Here is a 27,717-nt window from a genome sequence, read left to right as displayed (position 1 = left end):
ATTTGTATCATAAAAAAATATGATAGTATTTTTAAACATTACTTGCTGACCATTGAAATGAAATTGTAAGTAGCACTTTATTTATTCTTTTACAGGATCATATTGAGAGAGCCAGGAAAGACAAGACAACAAACAGTAAACCCTTCAAACCTTGAGAGTATGCGTTATATTCTGGACATGAGCCCATGAGAATATACATTCAACATCCTTCAAATATGTTTTAGCAGGCACTAGGTCAGCAGAATAATTGACTGGAATACTACAATTGTCAAGTAACATGAGAGTGCACTTCCACTGCATAGTTTACAAGTTAATAAAAACCTGGGTTCCAAAACTATATATTTGTTTTGTCGCATGCATGTAAAATACAGATGTTGAAGACAGTGAAATTATAGTACTTTAAGCCGTGTCAGTGTGACCACAATAAGATAAACAATACAAATACAAATAATAATAAACTAAAATCCATAATAAAAGTAAAATAAAAAAAAACTACGTAAAAAATAGTATATGTTCCATCATAGAATAAAAGAAAGTTAATGTAATTAAATTGCATCTAAACAGCCATAATTTGTGACCTGGGGTTTGTCTGTCAGAAGGTTCAGGATGTTGTTGAATGCTGAACTGTATCCAGGCCCGGATACAGAAATTATTAACTGGGGGGGGGGCATTAATAAATGCTGGGGGGGCGGCTTCCTCTGCGGCGTGCGAAGCGCGGCGGCCAATTTTTTTTGCGTTTTTTTTTCCATTGTTTTCCGGCTGTTTGTGTAATACTGCTTCCTATTGTTCTTTTGGGCTTGTTTTCCTAGGCCTCTTTCTCTCGCAATATCTGGCAACACTGCCCATGGAAAATCAGGGCAGAGGATTATTTGAATTGTGCAATGATACATGATGGAATATGATTAAGGATTATTTTGATTATGGAAAGCTCACATTTCATATCATGAGATAAAAGTAACTTTCACAAGCCCCCCCGCCCCCAGGGGGGCAGTCAGGGCATTTGGGGGGGCATTGCCCTTAAACATCCGGCCCTTAAACAGCATTATAATTATATGTTCTGTAGTTCCAAATTCATAGTGTAAAAATATACTGTGTTTAAAGGTAAATTAATAACCACCAAGTCATACTATTTGGTGAATTGTATTAATATGATTATGGGTTTGTACTTCTTTACAAAGAACTGTTTAAATTCCAAAAGCATTACATTAAGCTGCAGTTTCATCATGCAGTTAAGAGGAACATCATTTCTCACAGACCCAGTTGTTTTTTTCCTGTGAACATAACTCATTAGCCCATTGTCCTTCCCTGTGCCGGTATTCTGCACAGTTCCAGTCTTTAAAATCAACAGGCTGCTCACTGGCCCAGTACCTGCAGAGTAAATGTCATGTATTTTAACCACATCCACTCAGTCACTCACATAAAGTACAGTGACTTTGATAGCATTACAATAGAAAATATCACTCAGTCACTCACACACAGTACAGTGACTTTTATAGCATTACAATAGAAAAAACTTCTAAAATGTCTCACCGTGCTGTCAGCTGTGTTCCATCCAGCCATGTCCATTTTCCAAAAGTATTGTTCAGCCCAATCCATGATTCTTCACCCGCATGGTACAATTCCCTGATGAATTCCTGAAGATTTGTCGATGATTGAGCCATAATTAATTTCTTCTGATATATTCAGGTTTTAATGATAATAATAGAATTACATTACACTAGTCTATGTGGATGATGGACACCTGGGCACACACACAGTGACAGATGGACTAACCTGTTCTTCTTTACTGTTGATGATCACCAGATCTGCTCCTGTCTTCAGACATTGTTCTCTGCTTTCCTCCCAAGTTTTCTTTTCAGTAGATCTGTAATAACAGCTGCATCCAAACGCCTGCCATCCACTGGGACACGACTTGACTGAACATCAAACAGGAGTTTTAGTGATGGATTTTCAATCTACTGATAATCAATTCTAAGGAATATTTTAGAATTAATTATGATTAAAACAAATTGTCAACTAATATTATTAGAACTGTATAAATGGTGTTTCTGCATCTCTTTTAGCAGATGTATGTAATGTTCAAGTATTATGTACTAACTGCTTCTCATCAAATTGCATTACAGAAGGCTAAACAGGCCTCCCTGTGTCTCAACATGACATATTGTAACAGGAGTAAAAAATCTATCTTGCACTGCCTGCACTGACACTGGTAACTAAGACAGCAACTCGGCCTAAAATAGCGCCACCATGAGGCTGATTTGAAAATGTTCAAGTGGAATTTCTTCCTCGGCCTAGTGGGAATGTGCGTGCACAATTTCCCGAATATCATGTGCTGCGTTCATGATTTGAGGCATTTTGTTCAAAACGAACCAATCCTACAAACTTTGGAAGCCAATCTTAGCCAATCAGGATGGAATATGGAAAATTGGACAAGTCCTTGTTGATCACATGACTATAGAGATACTGTGTACCGATTTGCGTGATGTTTGGACAACATCTGTAGGAGTAATGTGAGTAAATGTGTTTAGCAATAATTGGCCTCCTGGTGGCGCTATAACAGGCCAATCTGAAATATTTGGGGCAAAGGTTCGGCTTTGGCATCCAGGGAGTGTGTGTGCACAGTTTCGCAGGGACCTTTCGGCCTGGTGGAGACAATAATACACTATTCCTTCAAAAATGGTTTGTAAACTCTCACCTGCTGCCTCTCCCTTAAACTGGTTTAATTCTCTTTCTAACTGGGTTATCTTCAGGGTAAGGTTGTCATGTCTGGTCTGCCAGTGGTTCCGCTGGAGGGTCATGTTGTCATATCTGGTCTGGAAATGATTTCTCTCGTGGGTCAGGTTGGACAGTAACTCTTTGGTTGAATTATCTACAAAGGACCAACAGGTGACAATAAACACAGATGTTACCGTTCATAATGAGGTCAAGTAAAAGGAGCTTTGAAAAGAAGAAACCTCAACGTTCCTGATCAGGTGTGTTTCTATGTGAATAGGTCTCAACATGTGGAATAAAGTACTAGTGAACCCACATATTATCAAAAGTGAAGCAAGTGTCATTTTAATGTTGTAAATGTATTAGGGCTGCAATTATTGATTATTCTCTTAGCGAGTATTCTATTGATTACTTATTTGATAAATCGACTAATAGAGAAGCGTGTTTTTTAAATATTCGAAATATATATATTTTAATATATGAATGAATTTATTAAAGGGATACTTCACTTTAGGGCTGGGGAAACATTTAAAAAATATATTAAAAATAAATGAAAAAAGTTATGGAAAATTCATGGCCCCCTCACGCATTAGTAGGACACTCTAATGCGTGAGGGGGCCATGAATTTTCCATAACTTTTTTCATTTATTTTTAATATATTTTTTAAATGTTTCCCCGGCCCGAAAGTGAAGTATCCCTTTAACTACTGAAGGGTTATACTCACAGTCCATGACCATGTCTACGGTTCTGGTTACAAATATAGCAAACAGCAGCGTAAGAATCACTCCACACGCTCTGACGATGTTCATCTGGATGGTGAGTTCTCTCTGGAGGTTGAGTTCTCTCTGGAGGATGAGTTCTCTCTGGACAACTGGAAGATAGTAAAGAATTCATCGTTAATACAATCAGCTTCAATGTTGATCAAGAACACTGAATAGTATATAATGAAGCGATTTGGTGCAATGAACCCCTTCATCTTCAATTTCTGCAGAAACATTCATATGTCTGATGTACAATCAAGTAGTTAAAACATGTCTTCACCTTTACAATGAGTGACCTTCTCAAAAAGTCCTGATAATTGTCCATATAATTGGAGCGTATACCACATGGGCTGTAATGTCTGACAGTGAGTCCCTGGTTCGATTCCCAGCTAGACCTCTTGCTGCATGTCACTCCCCTACTCTCTCTCTCTCTCTCTCTCTCTCTCTCTCTCTCTCTCTCTCTCTCTCTCTCTGTTTCCTGTCTCATTGTAACCAGAGAACAACTTAAAAATATAGCTGCAAGCAGCAATAATACGGGCCAGTGATTGCAGAGAGAAGAAAGAAAGAAGCAATGATAAGTAATATGCACAATAAGCCATAGAAACATAGAAGACTGAACTTGAGAGAAAGAAGACCATGCAATTAATTAACAAATGAGCAATTTAAACCCTCACTAACCCTAACCTCAGTAAAACTATGCCTACCCCAAACCTCAAGAAATACTACGCGTAAGCCTAAGAATGGAGAGAGAGAGAGAGAGAGAGAGAGAGAGAGAGAGAGAGAGAGAGAGAGAGAGAGAGAGAGAGAGAGAGAGAGAGAGAGATGGAAACGGAATAGATGGGAGAGAGAGAGAGAGAAAGACATGGAAACGGAATAGATTGAAGAGAGAGAGAGAGAGATGGAAACAGAATAGATTGAAGACAGAGAGAGAGAGAGAGAGAGAGAGAGAGAGAGAGAGAGAGAGAGAGAGAGAGAGAGAGAGAGAGAGAGAGAGAGAGATGGAAATTGAATAGATTGGAGAGAGAGAGAGAGAGAGAGAAAGACATGGAAACTGAATAGATTGAAGAGAGAGAGAGAGAGAGAGAGAGAGAGAGAGAGAGAGAGAGAGAGAGAGAGAGAGAGAGAGAGACATGGAAACGGAATAGATTGAAGAGAGAGAGAGAGCAAGAGAGCCATGGAAACGGAATAGATTGGAGAGAGACAGAGACATGGAAACGGTATAGATTGAAGAGAGAGAGACATGGAAACGGAATAGATTGAAGAGAGAGAGAGATGAAAACAGAATGGATTGATTGGACATCTCATCCTATTGCCTCGATTGACTCGAATTCTCAACCTTCGGACTGACAGGCTGCAACGCTACCTATAGTGCTATAGCTTTGTCCAGGCTGATGTTGTCTGTTGAAGATCATAAACTCTTGCCTTCTGTCATGAACCAAGCCCCTGTTTCACTAACACTAAGATCACTCGTTCACAAACCATTTACCAATAGAGAAATTGTATGTCTCCTCGAAACCGAAACCAGAGAAAGCGGCCGATCTACAAGCTCACAAAACGTTGGTATCTGAAAAGTTGTGAGATTGTAGATCGGCTATTTTCAGAATGAAGTATGTCATACATTGAAAAAACATACTCCCAAATAAGCATTTCAGGTTATCTTTATCAATTGCACATGAATTCATTGATACAGTCATGTTGTTTGCATTGCACTTTAAATGAAGTCTGCATGAAGTGAGCCTTGAACCGGCAACCTTGCGGTTGTCAGGCAAACAATTAAGCGAGAAACCATTGGACCGACAGACCTGAACTGGTGAAAAAGCAGCTCAGACAGATGATACAGTTTCACGCAAATAGCTGGAAAATCCTGGGTTTAAGTGTTTTTCAAACTGCTCAAAATTGCGGACAATCTAAGGGCGGAGCTTACTGGTCAACGTGATAGATGTGTTCCTCATGAGTCAAGGCACATGTGTAAGCAGGTTTAATGGCTGTCGGCCAAACGAGGCATGACTTTTGCCTGTTTAAAGTTTGCATTTAAAAGAATTGCTATAGCGCCCCCCTTTGACCAATTGGAGTAAGATTGGTTTCAGTGATATTTGGAATGACCCCCTACATTACCGCAAAGTTTCAAAGAAAAGTGAGTCTGCATGTATGTGTTAGGGGCAGATGAATAATTGTCATAAAACTGCAATATTCATTGGCTCATTAAAGCTTCATTTTTTCACTTAGAAAAAATCCGCTCCCACCGTTTTGTCGGCATAGGTCCAAAGTTCATGTGTAAAATGTTTCGTGCAGATTACTCAAAAATCCCAGGAGGAGATTTTTGTTTTTCATATAATTCAAAATGGTGGGAGATCTAAAGGTCAGAGGTCAAAAGTCAGCATGAGGAGACGCATATGTGTATGGAAGTTTCATGGCTGTAGGTCAAACAAGGCATGAGTTGTACCTGTTCAAAGTTGCCATTTTCAATTGAGTGCTATAGCGCCACCTTTTGACGAAAGATTGTGAGAATTATTTCTTGATAGTTTTTCATGACCATCTACCATATGGCCGAGTTTCGTAAAAAGCGTATGCACGGTTCAGCCAGAACTGCGAAAAGTGGCAGAAGAAGAAGAAGAAGAAAAATAATGAAAATATCAAAACGGAGCCATGCTGGCAGCCTGGCTCCGTAATGACGATTTTTTTTTATCGATTAGTCACCCCATGGAGACTTGAATTCATGGATATCTTTTAGTTTTTTTCGCATTATAAGCCAATAATTTGATGACCGGCAGCGGTTCCGGTAGGAGACACAAAGCGTCTTCCTTGTGTCTCCTACCGGAACCGATGCCTACCGGTCCGCTGGTCATCAAATTATTGGCTTAGGAATGAGACAAAAAAAATAAAAAAATCCATGAAATCAAGTCTCCATGGGGTGACAGAAAAAATACATGTTTTTGGGTGAACTATCCCTTTAAGCCTTAAAGGGATAGTTCACCCAAAAACAGTTTAAGGGTTTGCTTGAAAATCTACCCTGGGAAATGTACAGTATAGCAGATCCTATCAGAGTAAAATATAATTTAGTGACATACTGTAGCAAACTAAAATTCCTTCCCCAAACACTAGCAGCTTCTCTGATGTAGCCTACTAGACTACTATATTAGTACATCAGTAGTCATGGATAACATTGTGTATCATATAACTGATAAGAGCAACACAATTACACAGACATCTGTTACATTCTAACCATAGTAATCATAACCATGATTAAAATCATAAGATCAAGTTGGTCAGATTGTATGATGCACATATAGAAAATAGTGTTAAGATATGTTTTATAGTATATTAAGCAAGACAGCGTAAACTGCTCCTTCCTCCTCAGGCTGCTCTGTGGACAGACCTCAGCAGGGTGAAGCTGAAAAACGTGCCCCAACGAGATGAAAACGGTCAAAAATAAATAAATAATAATATTTATATAATTATATATATTGTTTTGTAGAATTCTGTGTATTGACCGTGCAGCTAAAGAGCAGACTACACAGAGTGGCATACTGTAGCTCAATTCCTTATAATTCAGATTTCCAACAAGGCAGACATAGTATATGGTTTAAATACTTTTATATTGTCAGCTGTAGCCTACAATATATTATATGCTACATCAACCCATATAATACAGTAACCAATAAGTGCAAATTGATGATTCTGATATTCCATCCATTCCTTTAGATCAGCAGTTCTCAAACTTTTTCATGCTAAGGACCCCCCAAATTAATATGTATTTGGTCTCGGACCCCCATATGAAAATGTTTTGTGCCAGGGACCCCCAGAAGAGAAAATGTGTGTTAAAAAAATCTAAATTATTCAAAATCTTTCAAGATTTAAAAAAAATGTTCAAAAATAGCAAATGTACAAGCTTGCTGCGTGGTACGAAGTGGCGCGCTGTGAACTTGTATATCTGCTATTTTCCTTGTTTCAAATCTTTTTATTGTGAAGCACAGGGTAAGATTATACATTTCTGTTCATATATATGGATTGCTTCCTTTTTTTAAACAAAAACAAACAGACATATACACAAAATAGACGGGTAACATGAAAAGAATACACTCAAACTTAAACAAAAAACAAAGGGACCCTCCCGCCTCCCTTCCCCCTCCCCAGAAGTGCTGCCCCAGATTACGTGCGACACGGGTCATCCACAAGGATTAGCCTTTCAACCTTTAAGAAAGGAGACTAAAGGCTTCCAAATCTTTTCCAAATCTTTCAGTTTGTCTTTGAGTATAAATCTGATTCTTTCTAAATGTAAGGATTCTGTCATCTCGTTGAGCCAGAGTTTGATTGTGGGGACCTCTTTCTTCTTCCAAAATAAGAGTATCAATTTTTTTGCAGCGATAAGGCCGTATGAGAGAAGGCGTTGTTGAGATAGTTGTAGTTTCTTCATCCCTTCTGATACTCCCAGGATGACTAACACTGGGTCTGGATCTATCTCTACCTCTAGTATATTGGAAAATAGTCTGAATATCTCTATCCAGAAATTCTGTAGGTTGGGGCACAGGGCATAACTGTGCAGTAGAGTTGTATCTGCTGATTTACACTTATCATACTGGGGGGAGATGTCTGGGAATATTTTGTGTAATTTTACTTTTGAGTAATGTAACCTGTGTAATATTTTGAATTGTATTAAACAATGTCGTGCATTAATCGAACAGGTATGTATATCTGCTATTTTCCAACGTATAAATGGATGAAGTGGTTAGAATGACTGTGATGCTGTATTACCACATTTAGCTGGGGACCCCCTGGAACCCCCTCAAGGACCCCTGGGGGTCCCCGGACCCCACTTTGATAACCAATGCTTTAGATTTTGGGACAATTTAAAACAGCTAAATAAATAACCCTATCAATCTATCCTATCTCTGCTGTTTAACCCATTAAAACCGGGAATGCATCTATGTAACCACTTAAACCACTTATTTTAGACTTTGGCTTAAAAGAAATGGCAGACATACAAAATCGTGAAAAGTTGTGCAAATATTTGAATATATATATACTAGACCATACCCGTCGGGGGATATGATATGAGCACCCAAAGTTCAGTTTGGGTTATGCGCTGTGCACAGTCAGACAGTTTCTCAGGGATTTGCAAAGCACTGTTCTTGACTAAATTGACAGCTTTCACAACATCCACAACATCTGACACTTCACTTATTTCATTGACGAGTGACTCCCTGTGTAGCATGCCATGCAGTGCGACTGTCACTTGTGGAGTCAGGCATTTGCGCACGTAGGAAACAACCAATGCCCACTCACCTACACGATTCCATTCATCGGAGAAATCGCCATTTTTTCATGCCTACATAATTCTTCTCATTTAAATCTCTCTTACCGAATAATATTTGCTCTCTCATTCAGTGCAAAGGTGAGATTAGGTTGATGTGTTTTCCACTCTGATAAGTCTGGTTTTAGCAAGAAACAAGGGACCTGGCGTGCTCAACTCAGAAGTATTCAGAGTACGATGGGAGCTGACACAAAAAGCACAAAAATAGCAAATGAGTCGTCAGTACTCACAAATAAGTACATAAGACTTGTTATTGTGTCAATTAGGAATTTGACACATTTCTGAGACATAATGTCTCTTTTAGGATTTAAGTCATGTCATGCTCACAACTGTGAACATTTAATAGGTTAACTGTCAACATTCTTAGGCCTTATCTATTGATCATTATCATATTTTGACTAATATATTAGAGTGATTTACACTTTTGAAGGTGGCAACGCAACACACAAGAACATAAAACGGCTTCATCGCTTAAAAACGAATAAATAAAATATTGTATGACAAATTGGAAAAATCAGGAAGTTCTTTCCTAATTATATTTGTTTTACATGCCAGAGTGGCTGGATAGTCTCTGTAATTTAGGACCCAAAGAGGGTAACTTAAAAATGAATATAAATACATGAGAAACATTGTAAGAGTAAACCTTGATCCTGTGAGCCAGAGCCGTGGTCTCTCAGACTGTCTGCTCCTTCATTCTCCACGTTCTCCTCCTCTCCTCTCTCCTCCTGCCTCTCCCTCCTGACTCCTCCACCAGACCTCACACGTGTTGATGTGCCTGGCTTGTCAGAAGTATCTGTAGACATCTTAATGAACGACACAAACAAAGTGACTCAAGTTAATTAACCATGTGAACCCTAGCGTCCCTGTTCTGGGCCTGACATAATACTGTAGGTGAACATTTGGCGAAAAAATAGCAGATCTACAAGCAATGCAAAACGGTGTGAGCTTGTAGATTGGTTATTTACGCTCTTTGATGTACAACAAAGTACAGGATTGAAGTGGTTAGTAAAAGTATATGTTAATAATGTGCATATCAATATTATGCATTAAGTGATTAAAATATAATGCATTGTATTTCTAAATAATATGTAAACATTATTCTTAAATGTTATCTTACTCACTTTGTCCGATATCTCTGTTGTCCTACATTGGGCTTCACTGTTGCAGAAAGGTCTCTGACACTGTCAAACCAAAGCAAGTAGTTTTAGACATACTTGCATGCAGGTGCATGCACACAGACTACACACACAGTGCAGAACAACCAATAGACCCTTAACCACATAATGTATGGGTAAGCGTGGTGATGACGTGACAAACAGAGTTGTGGCTTTTAGATGTGAAATGCTGGGAGGGGAAACTCAGATGAACCCTCAAACATTTGACCAATAAAGTCATTTCAAAGAGATTATAGAGTAAAAATAAGAATAAGTATAAGTAAAATGTAGTTGTGTTCATGATAGTGTCATATGGTTTTTCTTCATATAGCAGTTCAGTTATCATTCTATATCAAATTCCTCACAGTGTGGTAAATGTATGTCATCATTGCGTAGCACTGATCTGCACAGAGAGTGGATCTCCTAGTCCAAGCTTTATTTATTAAATTACACAGGATCTGCCGTTTTACTGGATCGTATGTTGTCCAACTTTAAGAGTACACGTTAAAGACTGAACCCAAGCTCATAAGAATATATTCAACATCAGTTGTAATAGACAAGAATAATTATTTTGTTAATACTTTAACTGACGAGTTCATTAGTTCATTAAAACAATTATAGGTTCAGAACCCACCAATGAGGCGCAGTTTATGGAGCTAGTTCAGGCCAGGCAACTCAAGGGATTGGGGCAACCGATCAGGTGACTAGGTCACATGCTCTTTCCTCCTGATCGGGTGGTTATAGGTACTGTGCTGTTACCTGCTCACTCTGGCTGCCCTGTCTTGCTGAGCCGACGTGTGTCGTTACTGCTGCTGCTTGCTGAGATCTGCTACCGCTGCTCGCTTACCTGCTGCTGCTCGCTGCTTACTGCTGCTGCCCATGAAAACTTATAAATTCTTCTCCTGGTTGTTCGTCCTCCTCGCCATGTCCTCCTCCTCCACGGACACGGGGAGCGAACGGGGTACGGAGGAAATTCCAGACACCGGGATCGCGTCCCTCCCCCCTGGGGACATCCCGGGTCCCCCGGCCAAAGAGATCGACTCTGCGTCTGATCAGCGGCGCCGTAGCTCCCGGCTAGTCCAAAAACAGCTGGGCGACTGGCCAGTGGTGCGGATCCTGGAGGCATTGTATGTCAATAATATACCCGTTCCTCACGGGTTTAGCCATGAGGAGCTGTTCCAGTTTCTGCTAGAAAAAGATCAAAGTCCGGCTGATGATCCAGAAACTGAAACCGGCAGAGGCAAGAAGGGGAAAGCTCCGGCGAAAAAGCGCGGCCCAAGCGGTGGGAAAGGTGCCAAGGCTCCGCCGAAGCAGCGGAAGATTGCTGCTCCAGCTCACGCTCTGCCTTCGGTCTCCTCTGCTCCTCCATCTGCCCCTCCTCCGGCCTCTCCAGCTCCGACCACCGCTTCTTCGGCCCCTCAGCAGAATGCTGAGGTGTTATTCGCGCTTACCGATATCAAATCATCATTATCCAGCATGACTCAAAGGCTGATCATGCTGGAAAATAAAGCCAGTACCCAGGTCGATAGCAGTGCAGGTACTTCCGCAGCGACTCCCTTCGTCACGATGACGTCAGCAGCCGATCCTGCAGTCAAACCCAGGAGGAACCTGGGAACTGCAGTCCCGGCGCCAGCAGTAGGAGCAGCGTTTCTTTCCCCAGCAGGGGCTATTCCTGATGCTCTCAGGACCCAGATACTCGAAGGTACGCAGGCTGCACCGATATCCGTAATATATTATGTTGGGTTAATTATGAGATTAATAAGTTATACATTACTTGCTTTAACAGGGCAGGACGTTAACCTCATCAAAATTCTTATTAACGCAGCAGATTCTTCAGAGAAACGAATGGTGGACTGTGGCGATTTTTCTGTTATTCTTAAGGAGAGTGATCCAAGATTATCCAAATCTCTTACATTAGCTGAATTCTTCGTAGCTTTCGGCGTGTACAGAGACACGATCTGTGAAGTATATCCTGATAGGAGAGTAGAGTTAGATACTTACCTGTCTATTATCGCAGATTTAGCGCTGTCTTATGGAGGGATGTTGTTTTTTGAATATCACAAAAGTTTCTCCTCCAAAGCAGCTATGTACATACAAAGATTTAATCAGAGAATCGATTGGGCAGTTGTAGATTTAGGCTTGATCAGCAGGCACTTCACGGGCCATCAAGCCATCTCCTGCACCATATGTTCTTCGTTCAGCCACCGTTCTAATCTCTGCCCAAAATCTGCGTTCCTGGCCCTGGGCGAAAGCCGGGCTCCTCGCCAGCAACCTGCGGCATTCGGCCATCAAGCTGCAGCGTTCGGTCCCAGCAAAAGACAGGTGCCTTATGCTCCAGGCTCAAAAACACCCATATGTATTAATTTCAATGAAAATGTCTGCACATTTGTTAATTGTAAATATATGCATATTTGCAGCTGGTGCGCAGACAGCCACCCACGGTCTGTGTGCCCAAGGAGGGTCCGTCCGGCTGCAAAATCAGCCAAATAAATGATTTGCATCCATCTACGCCTGTGATCGTCCCTGCTCTTTCTACGGCTCTAAAAAATCATCCGAACCAGTGCTGGGTCAACTATCTCATCACCGGACTAGTGCAGGGGTTCTTAGCTGGTCTATGTTGGCTTCCAAAAACCACACATGTGTGTCCAAATTTACAATCCGCCATTAAGGATCCGCTAGTGGTAGACGAGCTCCTGGAGAAAGAGATAAAAAAGGGGTACATGATAGGTCCATTTTCTAAATCACCATTTAACCCATTTAGGGTTAGCCCCATTGGAATTGCCACGAGAAAATATTCAGGAAAAAAGCGTTTAATCGTGGACCTGTCAGCCCCTCATAAAGGGCCAGTCCCGAGTATCAACAGCTTAATTCCTCTGGCCCCGTTTTCCTTATTCTATGCCACAGTAGATAATGCCATTCAAATGTTAAAAATTGCAGGACAGGGCGCTTGGCTTGGGAAGGCGGACATTACGGACGCGTTTAAAGTCATGCCATTACATCCTTCCCAATGGCATATTTTCGGGGTTAGATGGCGGTCCAAATTGTATTTTGCCGTTAAATTGACGTTTGGCTGTCGGAGCAGCCCGCGGATTTTTGACACTCTTTCAGAAGCCTTATGCTGGATTTTGTCCAACACCTACAAATTACCTTTCGTTTCGCATTTGTTGGATGATTTTCTAGTGGTGGATTTCGCCGGGTCACCTCCGGCGCGTTGCATCTCAATAGTAAGAGATGTTTTCAAACAATTTGGAGTTCCTCTGTCTGAGGAGAAAACAGTAGGGCCCTGTACAAGGCTAGAATTTTTGGGCATCATGCTGGACAGTGTCCTCATGCAAGCCTCTCTTCCTGAAGAGAAATTGATTCGGATCAGGGATATTATCAAGTCTTTCACTTCGGCAGCCTCGGTATTAAAAAAGGAAATGCTTTCTCTTCTCGGCCATCTAAATTACGCCATGCGGATTATCCCACAAGGGCGCTCGTTTATTTCCCGACTTTTAGATTTGTCCAAAACGACAAAAGATTTGCAGGGGTCTATCATTTTAGACGAAGGAAGCCAGTCAGATTTAAGATTCTGGTCTCTGTTCCTAGATCAGTGGAACGGCATTTCCTTCTTTTATAATGAGTTATCAGAAACATCCGCGTCAATTAATTTCTTCACAGATGCCGCGCCTTCCGTGGGTTTCGGGGGTTTTTTCAATGGAGAATGGTTCGCGGAAAGCTGGCCTAAAGAAATGGCTGATATGCCAGAGGATAGTAAATCAATAGCGTTATTTGAATTGTACCCAATTGTCGTAGCCTCATTACTGTGGGGTAGCCAGTGGTCCCGGAAAAAGATCACAGTTTTGTGTGACAACGAGGCCGCTGTGCATATAATTAACAAGGGGCGCTCTTCAATTCCCGTAATTAATCAGTTTATGAGGCGTCTTACCTGGACGTGCATTAAGGGTAATTTCATTATGCACGCCGTTTTCATTCCAGGGTACGAGAACAAAATAGCTGACGCTCTGTCTCGATTCAAATTCCAGGAATTCCAAAAAATGTGTCCAGACGCAAAGCCAAGCGGCCTGCCTTGCCCAGGGTTCCACCAGGCGATCCTAGATTAGGCATCGAAAGTCCTCTCCTGTCCTTGCTGAATTCCGCTGCCAAATACATGAGAAATGGTTTAGCAAAAAGCACATTAAAATCTTATGATTCTGCATGGTGGTTCTTTTGTTCTTTCTGTGCCCGTTTTGCTTGCCCGCCATTACCTGTGAATATCCCTATGGTATGCGCATTTATAGTCCACTCTTTTGAGTCCCGCAAGTTGCAGCCTCAGTCCATCAAGGCTTTAATAGCCGGCATTCAGTTCCATCTTCGTTGCCAAGACCCATCAGTAGATAGCATTCTAGGAAATCCTTCAATCCGTCTGCTTCTCAACGGTCTCAAAAAAGAGCGACTCCAAGGCAATGACAAACGCTTACCTCTTACAATCACTTTGGTGCAACAGCTGGTTTCCAAATTAAGATCACGGGTGTACACGCCCTATGTGGATAAAATGGTGGAGGCAGTCTTGTTAATGGCTTTCTATGGGTTTATGAGATGTGGAGAATTTACTACTAGATCACTGGCATTCAATCCTCTGCATGATCTCTGTTTTTCAGACCTAACCATAGAGCATGAGTATTTCACGGTGTATTTGAAACATTCTAAAACTGACAAGTGGTGTAAAGGAACTCCTGTGATCATCGCAAGGAATAATTCTGATTTTGTCCTTTCAATTCTATGTTGAGCTACCTGGCAACCAGGCCGGTTTCTGCCCCAAATGATCCTCTTTTCCTCACCGATGGCGGCAAACCGATGACCAGATCCTGGTTTACGGCTAAGCTGAGAGAGATCTGCTCAAGCTGCGGGCTTTCTCCAAGTGTCTACACAGCGCACTCCCTTCGCATTGGAGCAGCGACAACTGCAGCGCTGCTTGTGCCTTCGGCTTCACTCAAATCCCTGGGGCGATGGTCCTCAGGAGCTTACACTAGATACATTAGATTTAACAAAAAAGAAATTCTGCATGCCCAAAAGCTTATGAGTGCGCACGCTGTGTAAATCTGCTTAAATAAAAAAGCTGCTGCCGCAATATTCTTTGCTTAATTTTGAGATCGGGTGGATGGCTGGGGATTAGTTATTGGTGACTTCATGGCGTTGGGCTATTTAATATGTTGGGTTTCAAAAATGTTGGGCTATTTATGACTATGCAGTCAGGCTAATATATTATATATATAGTACTGATTCAGATGTTAAGTAAAGATAGCACGTCTTTACACACATAGTCAGTACACTTTATTTATTATGGATGATAAACAATAGTTATCATTCATCATAGGATGACTCATTATATATATATGTGTATATATATAGCAGATTTCTTTGAAAAAGAAATAAATATAGAATGTCCTCTTCGAATCCGAGTTGGTGCGGCACAGCGTGGACGCCATATTAGGATACCGTCTAGGACTCCTGAATTCAGGGATCAGCGGGTACCTGGATTCATCAGGCTCGCTGAACACATGGATGCATGCTGCATTTGTTTAGTTAAATTTAAAAAAAAATTATGATGAGGAACTCAGTCATTATATCATGTTAAATTATGGAGCTCCACCATTCTCACAGATGGTTGGTCCGGCGTCAGGCTCTGTGCTCCCAGGCGGTTTTGGGGGTTCTTGCTGTTTTGGGGGTTTAATTCATTCCCTGTAAATGCTATTTGGCATGTAACATTCATTAAAATGTTATCCTTACAGGGGATGAATGGATTCAGAGGCCTGACGCCAAACCATGCTTCCTCATGCTTTCTATTCCATGCTCAAGCTTGCTAATAAATATATATTCTAATCCAATCTAAGAGTTGTCTGACTGAAATGAGGCGCAGTTTATGGAGCTAGTTCAGGCCAGGCAACTCAAGGGATTGGGGCAACCGATCAGGTGACTAGGTCACATGCTCTTTCCTCCTGATCGGGTGGTTATAGGTACTGTGCTGTTACCTGCTCACTCTGGCTGCCCTGTCTTGCTGAGCCGACGTGTGTCGTTACTGCTGCTGCTTGCTGAGATCTGCTACCGCTGCTCGCTGCTTACCTGCTGCTGCTCGCTGCTTACTGCTGCTGCCCATGAAAGTCATCCCACCCGCCTCCCCGGCATCCACCTGTAGGCTCTGTTTCTAGATCCCCATGGGGGTTTAATTCATTCCCTGTAAATGCTATTTGGCATGTAACATTCATTAAAATGTTATCCTTACAGGGGATGAATGGATTCAGAGGCCTGACGCCAAACCATGCTTCCTCATGCTTTCTATTCCATGCTCAAGCTTGCTAATAAATATATATTCTAATCCAATCTAAGAGTTGTCTGACTGAACTGTATTTACTATCAATCAGTGAGCTAGACTCCCTAACTGCAAGCACTGACTTTTTCTTTCTTCCAGTCTTTCTTTATTCAATTATAAAACACTACTCAATATATTATAATGATCTTGATATGACTTCCAACTTTTTATTTATATATTTATTCATCCATTATTCTTTTTTAATGTATTTTATTATTATTATTGTTTTTTTGTTGTTGTTGTTTTTTTTGGGGGGGGGGGGAGGGCTATAGACTGAGGTAAACAAACTTCCATTGTAACATGCATGACTGAGGTGTCATTTCACAGGGAAAGAAAGTGATATACCTACATCATATTTTCAAACTAATTCTGTATTCCCAATATGACTTTGACATGGGGTGTTTACTTAATACCTGTAACTCTAAACCTGCAGAGACAATAGCACCAAGACATCCTGATGCCTGGGCCCTGCACAGACTTTTGGGACGGCAAAGGTCTGTGCATAAATATGGATGATAATGATTAATAGACAAAGAATTTTGACTGATTAACCCGTTAAGCATCCTATCAATGGAACATACTGTAGAAAATGTACGCTTTTGGGTGTGATGCACTTGCATGCGCTAGTGGTTTTAGCCATGTCCTCAAAGCAGGCTTCACACCTCTCACACCCACACAAGGTTGAAGTACTGAGAATCTGTTGCTGTGCTTTCTTAGAAGTGTTACATACTTGCATCGTACTATGAAGACTTTTGAGTTAAACGGACAGTTCCCTTGTTTCTGGGTAAAACCCACCCACCACACACACACACACACACACACACACACACACACACACACACACACACACACACACACACACACACACACACACACACACACACACACACACACACACACACACACACACACACACACACACACACACACACACACACACACACACGTTTGCAGGGTTTTTTGGCAGCAGCGAAACGTTTGAGAATGCTGTAAGGGGGGGGGCAGGGGAGGTTATCTGGGGGAGAGACACAGAGAACAGGAAAGAAGAAAAACACAACACTACAGCTGTAAGAAAGAACAAAGCAATGCAATATGGAAAGTTTGTTAATACTGTGTGAATACATGACATTTGACTGAAAGCTGTAGTAGACTATTGTACACTTTTTACAATATATTATAGATTTTAATTCAGTCCTGGTGCAGTATTGTGCTCAATGTAAAACAGAGCATATTCAAACATCGGTTTATGTTGTGCACATGGATCAAAATATTGTGTATAAACATGATGGCGGTCCAGTGGCCCTGGTCTCTCATGAGTCCGCAGTGTAGGTTATATCAAAGATGACTTAATTATCACGCAGGTTACACAAATAAGCAAGCAAGCATCATAAGCAGCTCCCTAGTCCTGATTCTGAATCTCTCTTCAATCTCTCTACGTTATATATCCTTTTCTAAGGTTCACAGATACTTCCAGACCCCTCCTTCCAGAACTGGGGCGCCCTCATGTCTATTACACAATATATTACACAATCTTGTTCCTTCCCGAATCACGTAAACATCTGGAGACATCAGCAATCCTTTCACGCCAGGAAAGCTCATACGCCGTCTAACTGACTGTTCTTAATGGTGACCTCTTCCCTACTCTCTCTGTCCTCTGGCAGACCCAAAGCTAACTTCATACTGTGGTATGCAAGCCTTCCCGTGGGACCCTTCACAGCACTACAGATGTTTCTCTTAAAACCCAGTGCCTTGTTACACCCCTTTCAGGCCGGGCAGACGACTTCTACGCTAGTTTCATTTCAACACATGTTTCCTATCTGCCACCACATACTGTATATAGGTCAATCAAATATCAAATATGTGGGCCCCTCCTCTGTATTTACAGCTGTGGTTATTATTATTACATGTAAATACATGCACACATACTGTACTTTAGGTTACAGACTGTACAGTAAAGCATGTATGATAAAATGTCTACAGGCGCTTTCTTGACCCACACATGCCTTAAAACCCGAGCAGTGTGTTTGAGTGCTTTGTGGTTTGAACGCTGAGGGGGTTAAACCGTCCACTGGTAAGAAGGGGGGCGGTGTGGTTATCTGGGGGAGAGACACATGAGAACAGGAAACAAGAAAAAACACACAACATTACAGCCTTAACAAAGAACAATATGGCTGACTTGACACATCAAGCACATACTGCTCATAGTCAGCATCACCTTCTTTACGTAACTGAAACAACACTGGTTGATGTTATGTAGCTTGTGATGTGACGGCATTTAATTTTTGTGATGTGAAGATCACCTGATCTGCATCATTTGAATGCTTTTATATCAAGTTCCAGAGAAAAATCGACATAAAAAATATTGTAGCTCCCATTTTCTAGAAGGACTGGAAGAGCTTGAATTGTGTGATTATTTGTTAGTTGTCACTATTCAAGGAATTATACGGGTATATAAGGTCAGAGTCAACTCATTCTCACTCCAAACTAGTGCTGTCAAAACTCAATTCGGTATTCGAAAATAATCAGAATGTGAAAAGAATGAATAACATTCGAATGCTAAAATTGCAATTCGAATGTAGTTTAAAAATATCTAATAACTCTCCTCTTATCAAAAAACCTGAAAATGAACCTAAATGAAAGCTATAACCCTTAACTAATATAGTTGGTTTCACTATTTTGTTTAGCCTGTTATAGCATTTTTATGTGTGCACGTGGGTGTTTAATATTGTACAACTATAAATTATTTTATATCATTATATATTATATAAAATATTCAAATATAATTGAATATTAAAAATAATAAAGCATTGAAATTCGAATAAGTTTAGTTCAGCTTAGTCAGTGGATGACGTAATATGATCTCATAGGCATTCTCTCACTCAATGCCTGCACGCCCTGCAGGCAGGAACACACAAAACAACACGTCTGTGTAACAAGTGAAACTTGCTTCAACTACTAGGCTACTAATAAAAATGCTGAATGAATTGACTCAATATACATAATTATATTATACTACATGGGTGTTTAAATGTGATGCTGTGATTGTTTGTATATCGTACTACTAAGGGCATGTAGATGATGATGTTGTGGGATTTCTATAGAAGTGGATTGCGTCACCGCTGGGCCAGCATCAAAACACACCAGTGACTAGAGGTCATTGGTGACGCCTGGTCATGTGACCAAGCTGCCTTATTTGATGAGTTCCAAGTGAGAATGTGTTGCCAGTGACATGGGAACCCTAGTGGTCAGACTTTGTACTCACAGTACATTAACAATGGGTCCCTGGTAGGTAGTAAAGGTCTCCTGGTCACTGGCCCCATCTGACACTGATTGTAAATACAGGCCTAAGGAAAAACAAAACACTTGTTTAGAACCGTAAAGAATTATGTGAAAATACAATACAGGCTATGAATGTTTCTCAAACTCTCATTTTATGATTTTGAAATACTGAACATACATTAGGCTATTTTATTCTACAGAACGTGTCCTGATGTGACCTTTGCTTTGATGTGTGCACTGAGCTGAGAGCAGCACCTCCCTCTGTTTACACTTTGAGATAAAAGGAAATGGATAAACTGACATCCATGTTCCACTACGCAGTGTGTTGAGAGAGGATGTTGTGTTGTGTTGTGTTGTGTTGTGTTGTGTTGTGTTGTGTTGTGTTGTGATCCTCTCTCAACATACTGCTGTTGTGAAGCATGGATGTCAGTTTATCCAAGTCATATAGCTAGATAAATGTGTGCTTGAGACACAGCTTCACATTGTATCAACACTCACACAAACACTAATCCTTCAAATTACACTGTGTAGCCTACACAAATTTGTATCTAATAAAACATGAAATTACTCTATATATATATATATATATATATATATATATATATATATATATATATATATAAAATAGTATTTTTGGGGTAAAATGTCACCCTGTTGGGGTTTCATGCAATAATGAACATCACTGTACATGATCCTGTACATATTATAACCAATGTAAAAACATCATTGGAACCCACAATTTAATTCCATCAAATGTTGCACACGTAACAAAATCACCCACAGAAAAGTGTTTCTGCCTTAAAAAAAGAAAAAAACATTAAAAAATATATTTTTAAATAAATAATATAATAATTATAATTTCCATACCATCTACAAATATTATTTAGTAATTTAAATGTCACAGCAGGTGCATCACAGTACATAACACATAACATAAAGCACCAAATATTAAAATATTTTAAGGTGTTTTTTAGGCCAATGACCCCTTAGCTGAGAGAGAAATTAAGCAGGGACCCCCACTACATTCATGTTAAATGTGTGTTTTCAGACATTTAACCACTTAAACCCTCAATACCTTGTAAACTTGACCTTTGGCTCAGTACTTGGTCTGCTCTTTTTTTCCCTCTACACCAAACCTCTTCGCCGAAAGTAAAGACCATATCACACAAATAGCTGAAAACCATTAAATAGTTACTGAGAAATATCCACTTGAAGCTCGTTAGCATTTTGTTACAATACTAGTGGAAATGAATGGGTTCAGCTAGCCAGTAGTGTCAGGTTTGTCTGCTGTGTCAGTCATTCTGTATAGTAATTTAAAGTTGGGATGTATGTGGCAGCCGGGTATGGTCTAGGTCAGTGGTTCCCAAACTGGGGGTCGGGACCCACAGGGGGGTCCCCAAATGATTTTGGGTGGTCCACAGATGATTAGCTTAATGTGCAACATTGTTTTCTCAGTCAACAGTAAACAAACCAACACATAGTAGGCTATACTGTACATGTAAACACAGGGTATCTGCACACTTCTTTACAATTTGCAATTTGCAATTACATTTTTAACCAAATTGGCCAAATTGTCAAATATTACGTAAGAAAGAGGCAAACATTGTGAAAATAGCCAAATATTTATCTGTGGAAATGAGTCAAACTAAATGTAATGCCTCAACTCCTACAATTCCAAGTGCTTGTCAAGGAGGGGGGTTCCTGCAGTTCAATATGATTATTTTGGGGGGGTCACGGCCTGAAAAGTTTGTGAACCCTTGGTCTAGGGGCCATCTGTGAGCGGGGGAGGCAGGGTGTCTGCAGCAGATCAGGTGATGATGTCACAGGGTCAGGTTATACTGTATATACTATTTATTGTGTGTTCTAGCCGTGTCTGTCTGTTGTACTGAGGCTCTGGATCAGAGCGCAGTAGCAGAGAGCTTTGGCATCCTATTTAACCTGCATACTGACACAATTCCCTACTCTCTCTGTCCTCTGGCAGGCCCAAACCTTACTTCATACTGTGGTATGCAAGCCTTCCCGTGGGACCCTTCACAGCACTACAGATGTTTCTCTTAAAACCCAGGGCCTTGCTACACCCCTTTCAGGCCGGGCAGACGACTTCTACGCTAGTTTCAGTTCGACACACGTTTCACATCTGCCACCACATACTGTATATATAGGTCAATCAAATATCAAATATGTGGGCCCCTCCTCTGTATTTACAGCTGTGGTTATTATTATTACATGTAAATACATGCACACATACTGTACTTTAGGTTACAGACTGTACAGTAAAGCATGTATGATAAAATGTCTTGGCGCTTTCTTGACCCACACATGCCTTAAAACCCGAGCAGTGTGTTTGAGTGCTGTGCCCACCTGACTGCCCGTTGTGGGTAGCGCGCTGAGGGGGTTAAACCGTCCACTGGTAAGAAGGGAGGCGGTGTGGTTATCTGGGGGAGAGACACATGAGAACAGGAAACAAGAAAAAACACACAACATTACAGCCTTAACAAAGAACAATATGGCTGACTTGACACATCAAGCACATACTGCTCATAGTCAGCATCACCTTCTTTACGTAACTGAAACAACACTGGTTGATGTTATGTAGCTTGTGATGTGACGGCATTTAATTTTTGTGATGTGAAGATCACCTGATCTGCATCATTTGAATGCTTTTATATCAAGTTCCAGAGAAAAATCGACATAAAAAATATTGTAGCTCCCATTTTCTAGAAGGACTGGAAGAGCTTGAATTGTGTGATTATTTGTTAGTTGTCACTATTCAAGGAATTATACGGGTATATAAGGTCAGAGTCAACTCATTCTCACTCCAAACTAGTGCTGTCAAAACTCAATTCGGTATTCGAAAATAATCAGAATGTGAAAAGAATGAATAACATTCGAATGCTAAAATTGCAATTCGAATGTAGTTTAAAAATATCTATTTTATCTTTTTAATAAAACAAATGCTTTCATCGTGTCACGCATGATCAACAATAAAGTTTGAGTGCATGCACACCACACAGAAAGTTGTCGCTGCCACACCACCAAATGTGTCTGTGTTGTGCATGCTCGGCCGCACGCCTGTGTGTGTGTGTGTGTGTGTGTGTGTGTGTGTGTGTGTGTGTGTGTGTGTGTGTGTGTGTGTGTGTGTGTGTGTGTGTGTGTGTGTGTGTGTGTGTGTGTGTGTGTGTGTCATACACTCTGGTCACACTGTGGTTCAGCCCTTAAAGTTTCCCCCCATAAACTTCACTTGAAAGTTACATTTAAGAAACTTTAATAATTATGACAACAGCGAAAGCTTTTGTGTAACATTATCCGTCTGTAATGTAGAGGAGCTCAGCTCTGCTTTTCTCTGTCCGTGTGCAGCATGCAGTTAAGCTGTAGTTCCGCCTCTGCAAGCCCACAACGGTGTGGGCTTGCAGGTCAGCTGTGTTCCCTGCGCGACACCGCTGGAAACCGAAGCAAAAACAGGCACTAGGCAGGAACGCACAAACATAAAGAGGTGATGGGTCACGACGAGAGAGAGACCCAATATATATTACTCTCCTCTTATCAAAAAACCTGAAAATGAACCTAAATGAAAGCTATAACCCTTAACTAATATAGTTGGTTTCACTATTTTGTTTAGCCTGTTATAGCATTTTTGTGTGCACGTGGGTGTTTAATATTGTACAACTATAAATTATTTTATATCATTATATATTATATAAAATATTCAAATATAATTGAATATAAAAAATAATAAAGCATTGAAATTCGAATAAGTTTAGTTCAGCTTAGTCAGTGGATGACGTAATATGATCTCATAGGCATTCTCTCACTCAATGCCTGCACGCCCTGCAGGCAGGAACACACAAAACAACACGTCTGTGTAACAAGTGAAACTTGCTTCAACTACTAGGCTACTAATAAAAATGCTGAATGAATTGACTCAATATACATAATTATATTATACTACATGGGTATTTAAATGTGATGCTGTGATTGTTTGTATATCGTACTACTAAGGGCATGTAGATGATGATGTTGTGGGATTTCTATAGAAGTGGATTGCGTCACCGCTGGGCCAGCATCAAAACACACCAGTGACTAGAGGTCATTGGTGACGCCTGGTCATGTGACCAAGCTGCCTTATTTGATGAGTTCCAAGTGAGAATGTGTTGCCAGTGACATGGGAACCCTAGTGGTCAGACTTTGTACTCACAGTACATTAACAATGGGTCCCTGGTAGGTAGTAAAGGTCTCCTGGTCACTGGCCCCATCTGACACTGACTGTATATACAGGCCTAAGGAAAAACAAAACACTTGTTTAGAACCGTAAAGAATTATGTGAAAATACAATACAGGCTATGAATGTTTCTCAAACTCTCATTTTATGATTTTGAAATACTGAACATACATTAGGCTATTTTATTCTACAGAACGTGTCCTGATGTGACCTTTGCTTTGATGTGTGCACTGAGCTGAGAGCAGCACCTCCCTCTGTTTACACTTTGAGATAAAAGGAAATGGATAAACTGACATCCATGTTCCACTACGCAGTGTGTTGAGAGAGGATGTTGTGTTGTGTTGTGTTGTGTTGTGTTGTGTTGTGTTGTGTTGTGATCCTCTCTCAACATACTGCTGTTGTGAAGCATGGATGTCAGTTTATCCAAGTCATATAGCTAGATAAATGTGTGCTTGAGACACAGCTTCACATTGTATCAACACTCACAGAAACACTAATCCTTCAAATTACACTGTGTAGCCTACACAAATTTGTATCTAATAAAACATGAAATTACTCTCTATATATATATATATATATATATATATATATATATATATATATATATATATATATATATATATAAAATAGTATTTTTGGGGTAAAATGTCACCCTGTTGGGGTTTCATGCAATAATGAACATCACTGTACATGATCCTGTACATATTATAACCAATGTAAAAACATCATTGGAACCCACAATTTAATTCCATCAAATGTTGCACACGTAACAAAATCACCCACAGAAAAGTGTTTCTGCCTTAAAAAAAGAAAAAAACATTAAAAAATATATTTTTAAATAAATAATATAATAATTATAATTTCCATACCATCTACAAATATTATTTAGTAATTTAAATGTCACAGCAGGTGCATCACAGTACATAACACATAACATAAAGCACCAAATATTAAAATATTTTAAGGTGTTTTTTAGGCCAATGACCCCTTAGCTGAGAGAGAAATTAAGCAGGGACCCCCACTACATTCATGTTAAATGTGTGTTTTCAGACATTTAACCACTTAAACCCTCAATACCTTGTAAACTTGACCTTTGGCTCAGTACTTGGTCTGCTCTTTTTTTCCCTCTACACCAAACCTCTTCGCCGAAAGTAAAGACCATATCACACAAATAGCTGAAAACCATTAAATAGTTACTGAGAAATATCCACTTGAAGCTCGTTAGCATTTTGTTACAATACTAGTGGAAATGAATGGGTTCAGCTAGCCAGTAGTGTCAGGTTTGTCTGCTGTGTCAGTCATTCTGTATAGTAATTTAAAGTTGGGATGTATGTGGCAGCCGGGTATGGTCTAGGTCAGTGGTTCCCAAACTGGGGGTCGGGACCCACAGGGGGGTCCCCAAATGATTTTGGGTGGTCCACAGATGATTAGCTTAATGTGCAACATTGTTTTCTTAGTCAACAGTAAACAAACCAACACATAGTAGGCTATACTGTACATGTAAACACAGGGTATCTGCACACTTCTTTACAATTTGCAATTTGCAATTACATTTTTAACCAAATTGGCCAAATTGTCAAATATTACGTAAGAAAGAGGCAAACATTGTGAAAATAGCCAAATATTTATCTGTGGAAATGAGTCAAACTAAATGTAATGCCTCAACTCCTACAATTCCAAGTGCTTGTCAAGGAGGGGGGTTCCTGCAGTTCAATATGATTATTTTGGGGGGGTCACGGCCTGAAAAGTTTGTGAACCCTTGGTCTAGGGGCCATCTGTGAGCGGGGGAGGCAGGGTGTCTGCAGCAGATCAGGTGATGATGTCACAGGGTCAGGTTATACTGTATATACTATTTATTGTGTGTTCTAGTCGTGTCTGAGGCTCTGGATCAGAGCGCAGTAGCAGAGAGCTTTGGCATCCTATTTAACCTGCATACTGACACAATGACCACTGAAAGGTCTTTAAGTCCACAGCAATGTGGTGTGGATGGACTTCAATGTACAATACACAAAAGCTTGCACACACACACACACCACCCACCACCCACTTCCCACTCTACAGTCCTTGGCGATACACAAGTCGAGTTCGATCGGTTGGACAGTTCTCGAGTTATGTGGGGGACACGCTCACAGAGAAACATTTTGTGCATTTATATTTTTGTTTTCGGTGGTGGAGGGGGACAAACATTTTAGGAGGAAACACCACCGAAATATTGAGGCTACAATAGAGGCCAAGGGCTGTGCAGATGATAATGATTAGTCTTGCTAGCCAGTCAATGTTTCACTACATAATGATTAACAGATGAGCCCTATACGAAATTTGAAACGCCCATCCACAGAATGTACTGTTAGTAGCAAGCTCACACTGTTGAGCGTGACATGCATGAGATAGAGGTTTTATCCATGAGCTCAAAGCTCTTACACCCACACAAAACTGAAATACTGAGAATCTGCTGCTGTGCTTTGTTAAACGTGTTGCATCATACTCTGAAGACTTTTCTTGGTACACACACACACACACACACACACACACACACACACACACACACACACACACACACACACACACACACACACACACACACACACACACACACACACACACACACACACACACACACACACACACACACACACACAGTATCTGGGGGGGGGGGAGAGACAGGCAAGAACAGGAAAAAAGAAACAACTACAGCTGCCTGTAACAATGCACAATATGTCCGTCTTCAATCAAGCACATTCAGTACTGCTCATAAAATATTACCATCTACATTATTAGTGAAACAATACTGGATGATTGATGATGTAGCTTGTGATATGGCAGCATTTCTTTCTTTCTTTCTTTCTTTCTTTCTTTCTTTCTTTCTTTCTTTCTTTCTTTCTTTCTTTCTTTCTTTCTTTCTTTCTTTCTTTCTTTATCTAACAGCATTTGCATTGTTTTTTAAAGTCAAAGCACAAATAAAAACAAGCAGGGCTAACTGTCTGAGGGACAGCAACAGAGAGGTCTTTTAAAGCTAATTCTGTCCAGTTGTAAAGGTTTTTGCGGGTCGCTCCAGTCTCTGGCTGCAGCAGGCTGGAATGATGACTCACTGAATGAAGAATGTTTTTGTGGTGTACACAGCAGATGACGTATGCAACACATGACACACATTAAAGTGGAGCAAACTGAGAAGAGTCTTGTATGAACATGAAGCAATGAATGTGTCTAAGATGACGAGTTTACAGAGGAATATAGATCAGTGGTGTGTTCTAAAAGGAGCATATTTAACAACATCACATTTCTGCAGTGAGCCCTTGCATGCCGATCGGTAAATGACATCCCTGTAATCAAACAGGATGGTCATTTGCACAAGAGTTATCTTAGCAGATGAACTGAAAGTTGAGTGCATTCTGTAAAGAAATCCAATGTTCTTACTGTAACCTCATCCTGTCAATATGGTGAGAGGACAGAGTGCTTTCTAGACAGATACCCAAATACTTGTGTGTAAAATACTTGTACCTGTAATACCTTACTGACTTATTAAAACCAATGTGAAATCATAAGCATACAGTTTTAACACCACTTTCATCATTGCACTTTGCAGATGCAAAGCAATAACACACAAAGACTTTAACTGTAAACACACTACCGGTACTCTAAACTAAATGATAATTATTATATTAAAAAGAGATGTTGTCAATGTTTGGGTTAATGCTGTGGTGACCTTTTTAGTTGCTACAGCTAGAAAGTGTCAGGCAGCAAAATCCCTGAGTGAGTGATGTGTTAGTTTAGTGACATTGAATACTCACAGTGCACGGCCAGGCCTATGATCACAACCAGCAGCATTTAGACACAACATCCTCAGACACAGAGCAACGTCTCAGAGGCCTTCTCACTGTTTTAGAGCACCGTCCTGCAACTGGAAGTACAGCTACTATGTGTGTGCAGAGAGA

The 27,717-nt window shown here is 40.5% G+C and overlaps 1 protein-coding gene across 3 annotated transcripts; it reads right to left on the bottom strand.

The window, feature by feature from the left end:
• Nucleotides 1-98: 98 nt before the first annotated feature.
• On the bottom strand, nt 99-27,717 carry LOC308080428 (uncharacterized protein). Of its 3 annotated transcripts, none has more exons than XM_080422304.1 (7): nt 27,574-27,717; nt 9,428-9,587; nt 3,437-3,583; nt 2,696-2,869; nt 1,774-1,916; nt 1,531-1,634; nt 99-1,368 (listed from the first exon to the last, which is right to left on the bottom strand). In XM_080422304.1, exons 2-7 carry the CDS (start codon nt 9,585-9,587, stop codon nt 1,242-1,244), a joined length of 855 nt encoding a protein of 284 aa, XP_080278430.1. In that variant the 5' UTR covers nt 27,574-27,717; the 3' UTR covers nt 99-1,241. The 3 variants fall into 3 exon arrangements, with proteins under 3 accessions (XP_080278430.1, XP_080278428.1, XP_080278429.1); XM_080422302.1 differs by lacking the exon at nt 27,574-27,717 and adding an exon at nt 9,906-10,029; XM_080422303.1 differs by lacking the exon at nt 27,574-27,717 and adding an exon at nt 9,902-10,007.

Source organism: Gymnoscopelus braueri (genome assembly GCF_963280865.1).
Source record: "Gymnoscopelus braueri genome assembly, chromosome: 24".
Taxonomy (NCBI): domain Eukaryota; kingdom Metazoa; phylum Chordata; class Actinopteri; order Myctophiformes; family Myctophidae; genus Gymnoscopelus; species Gymnoscopelus braueri.
This window is presented reverse-complemented; position numbering and strand designations above follow the sequence as displayed.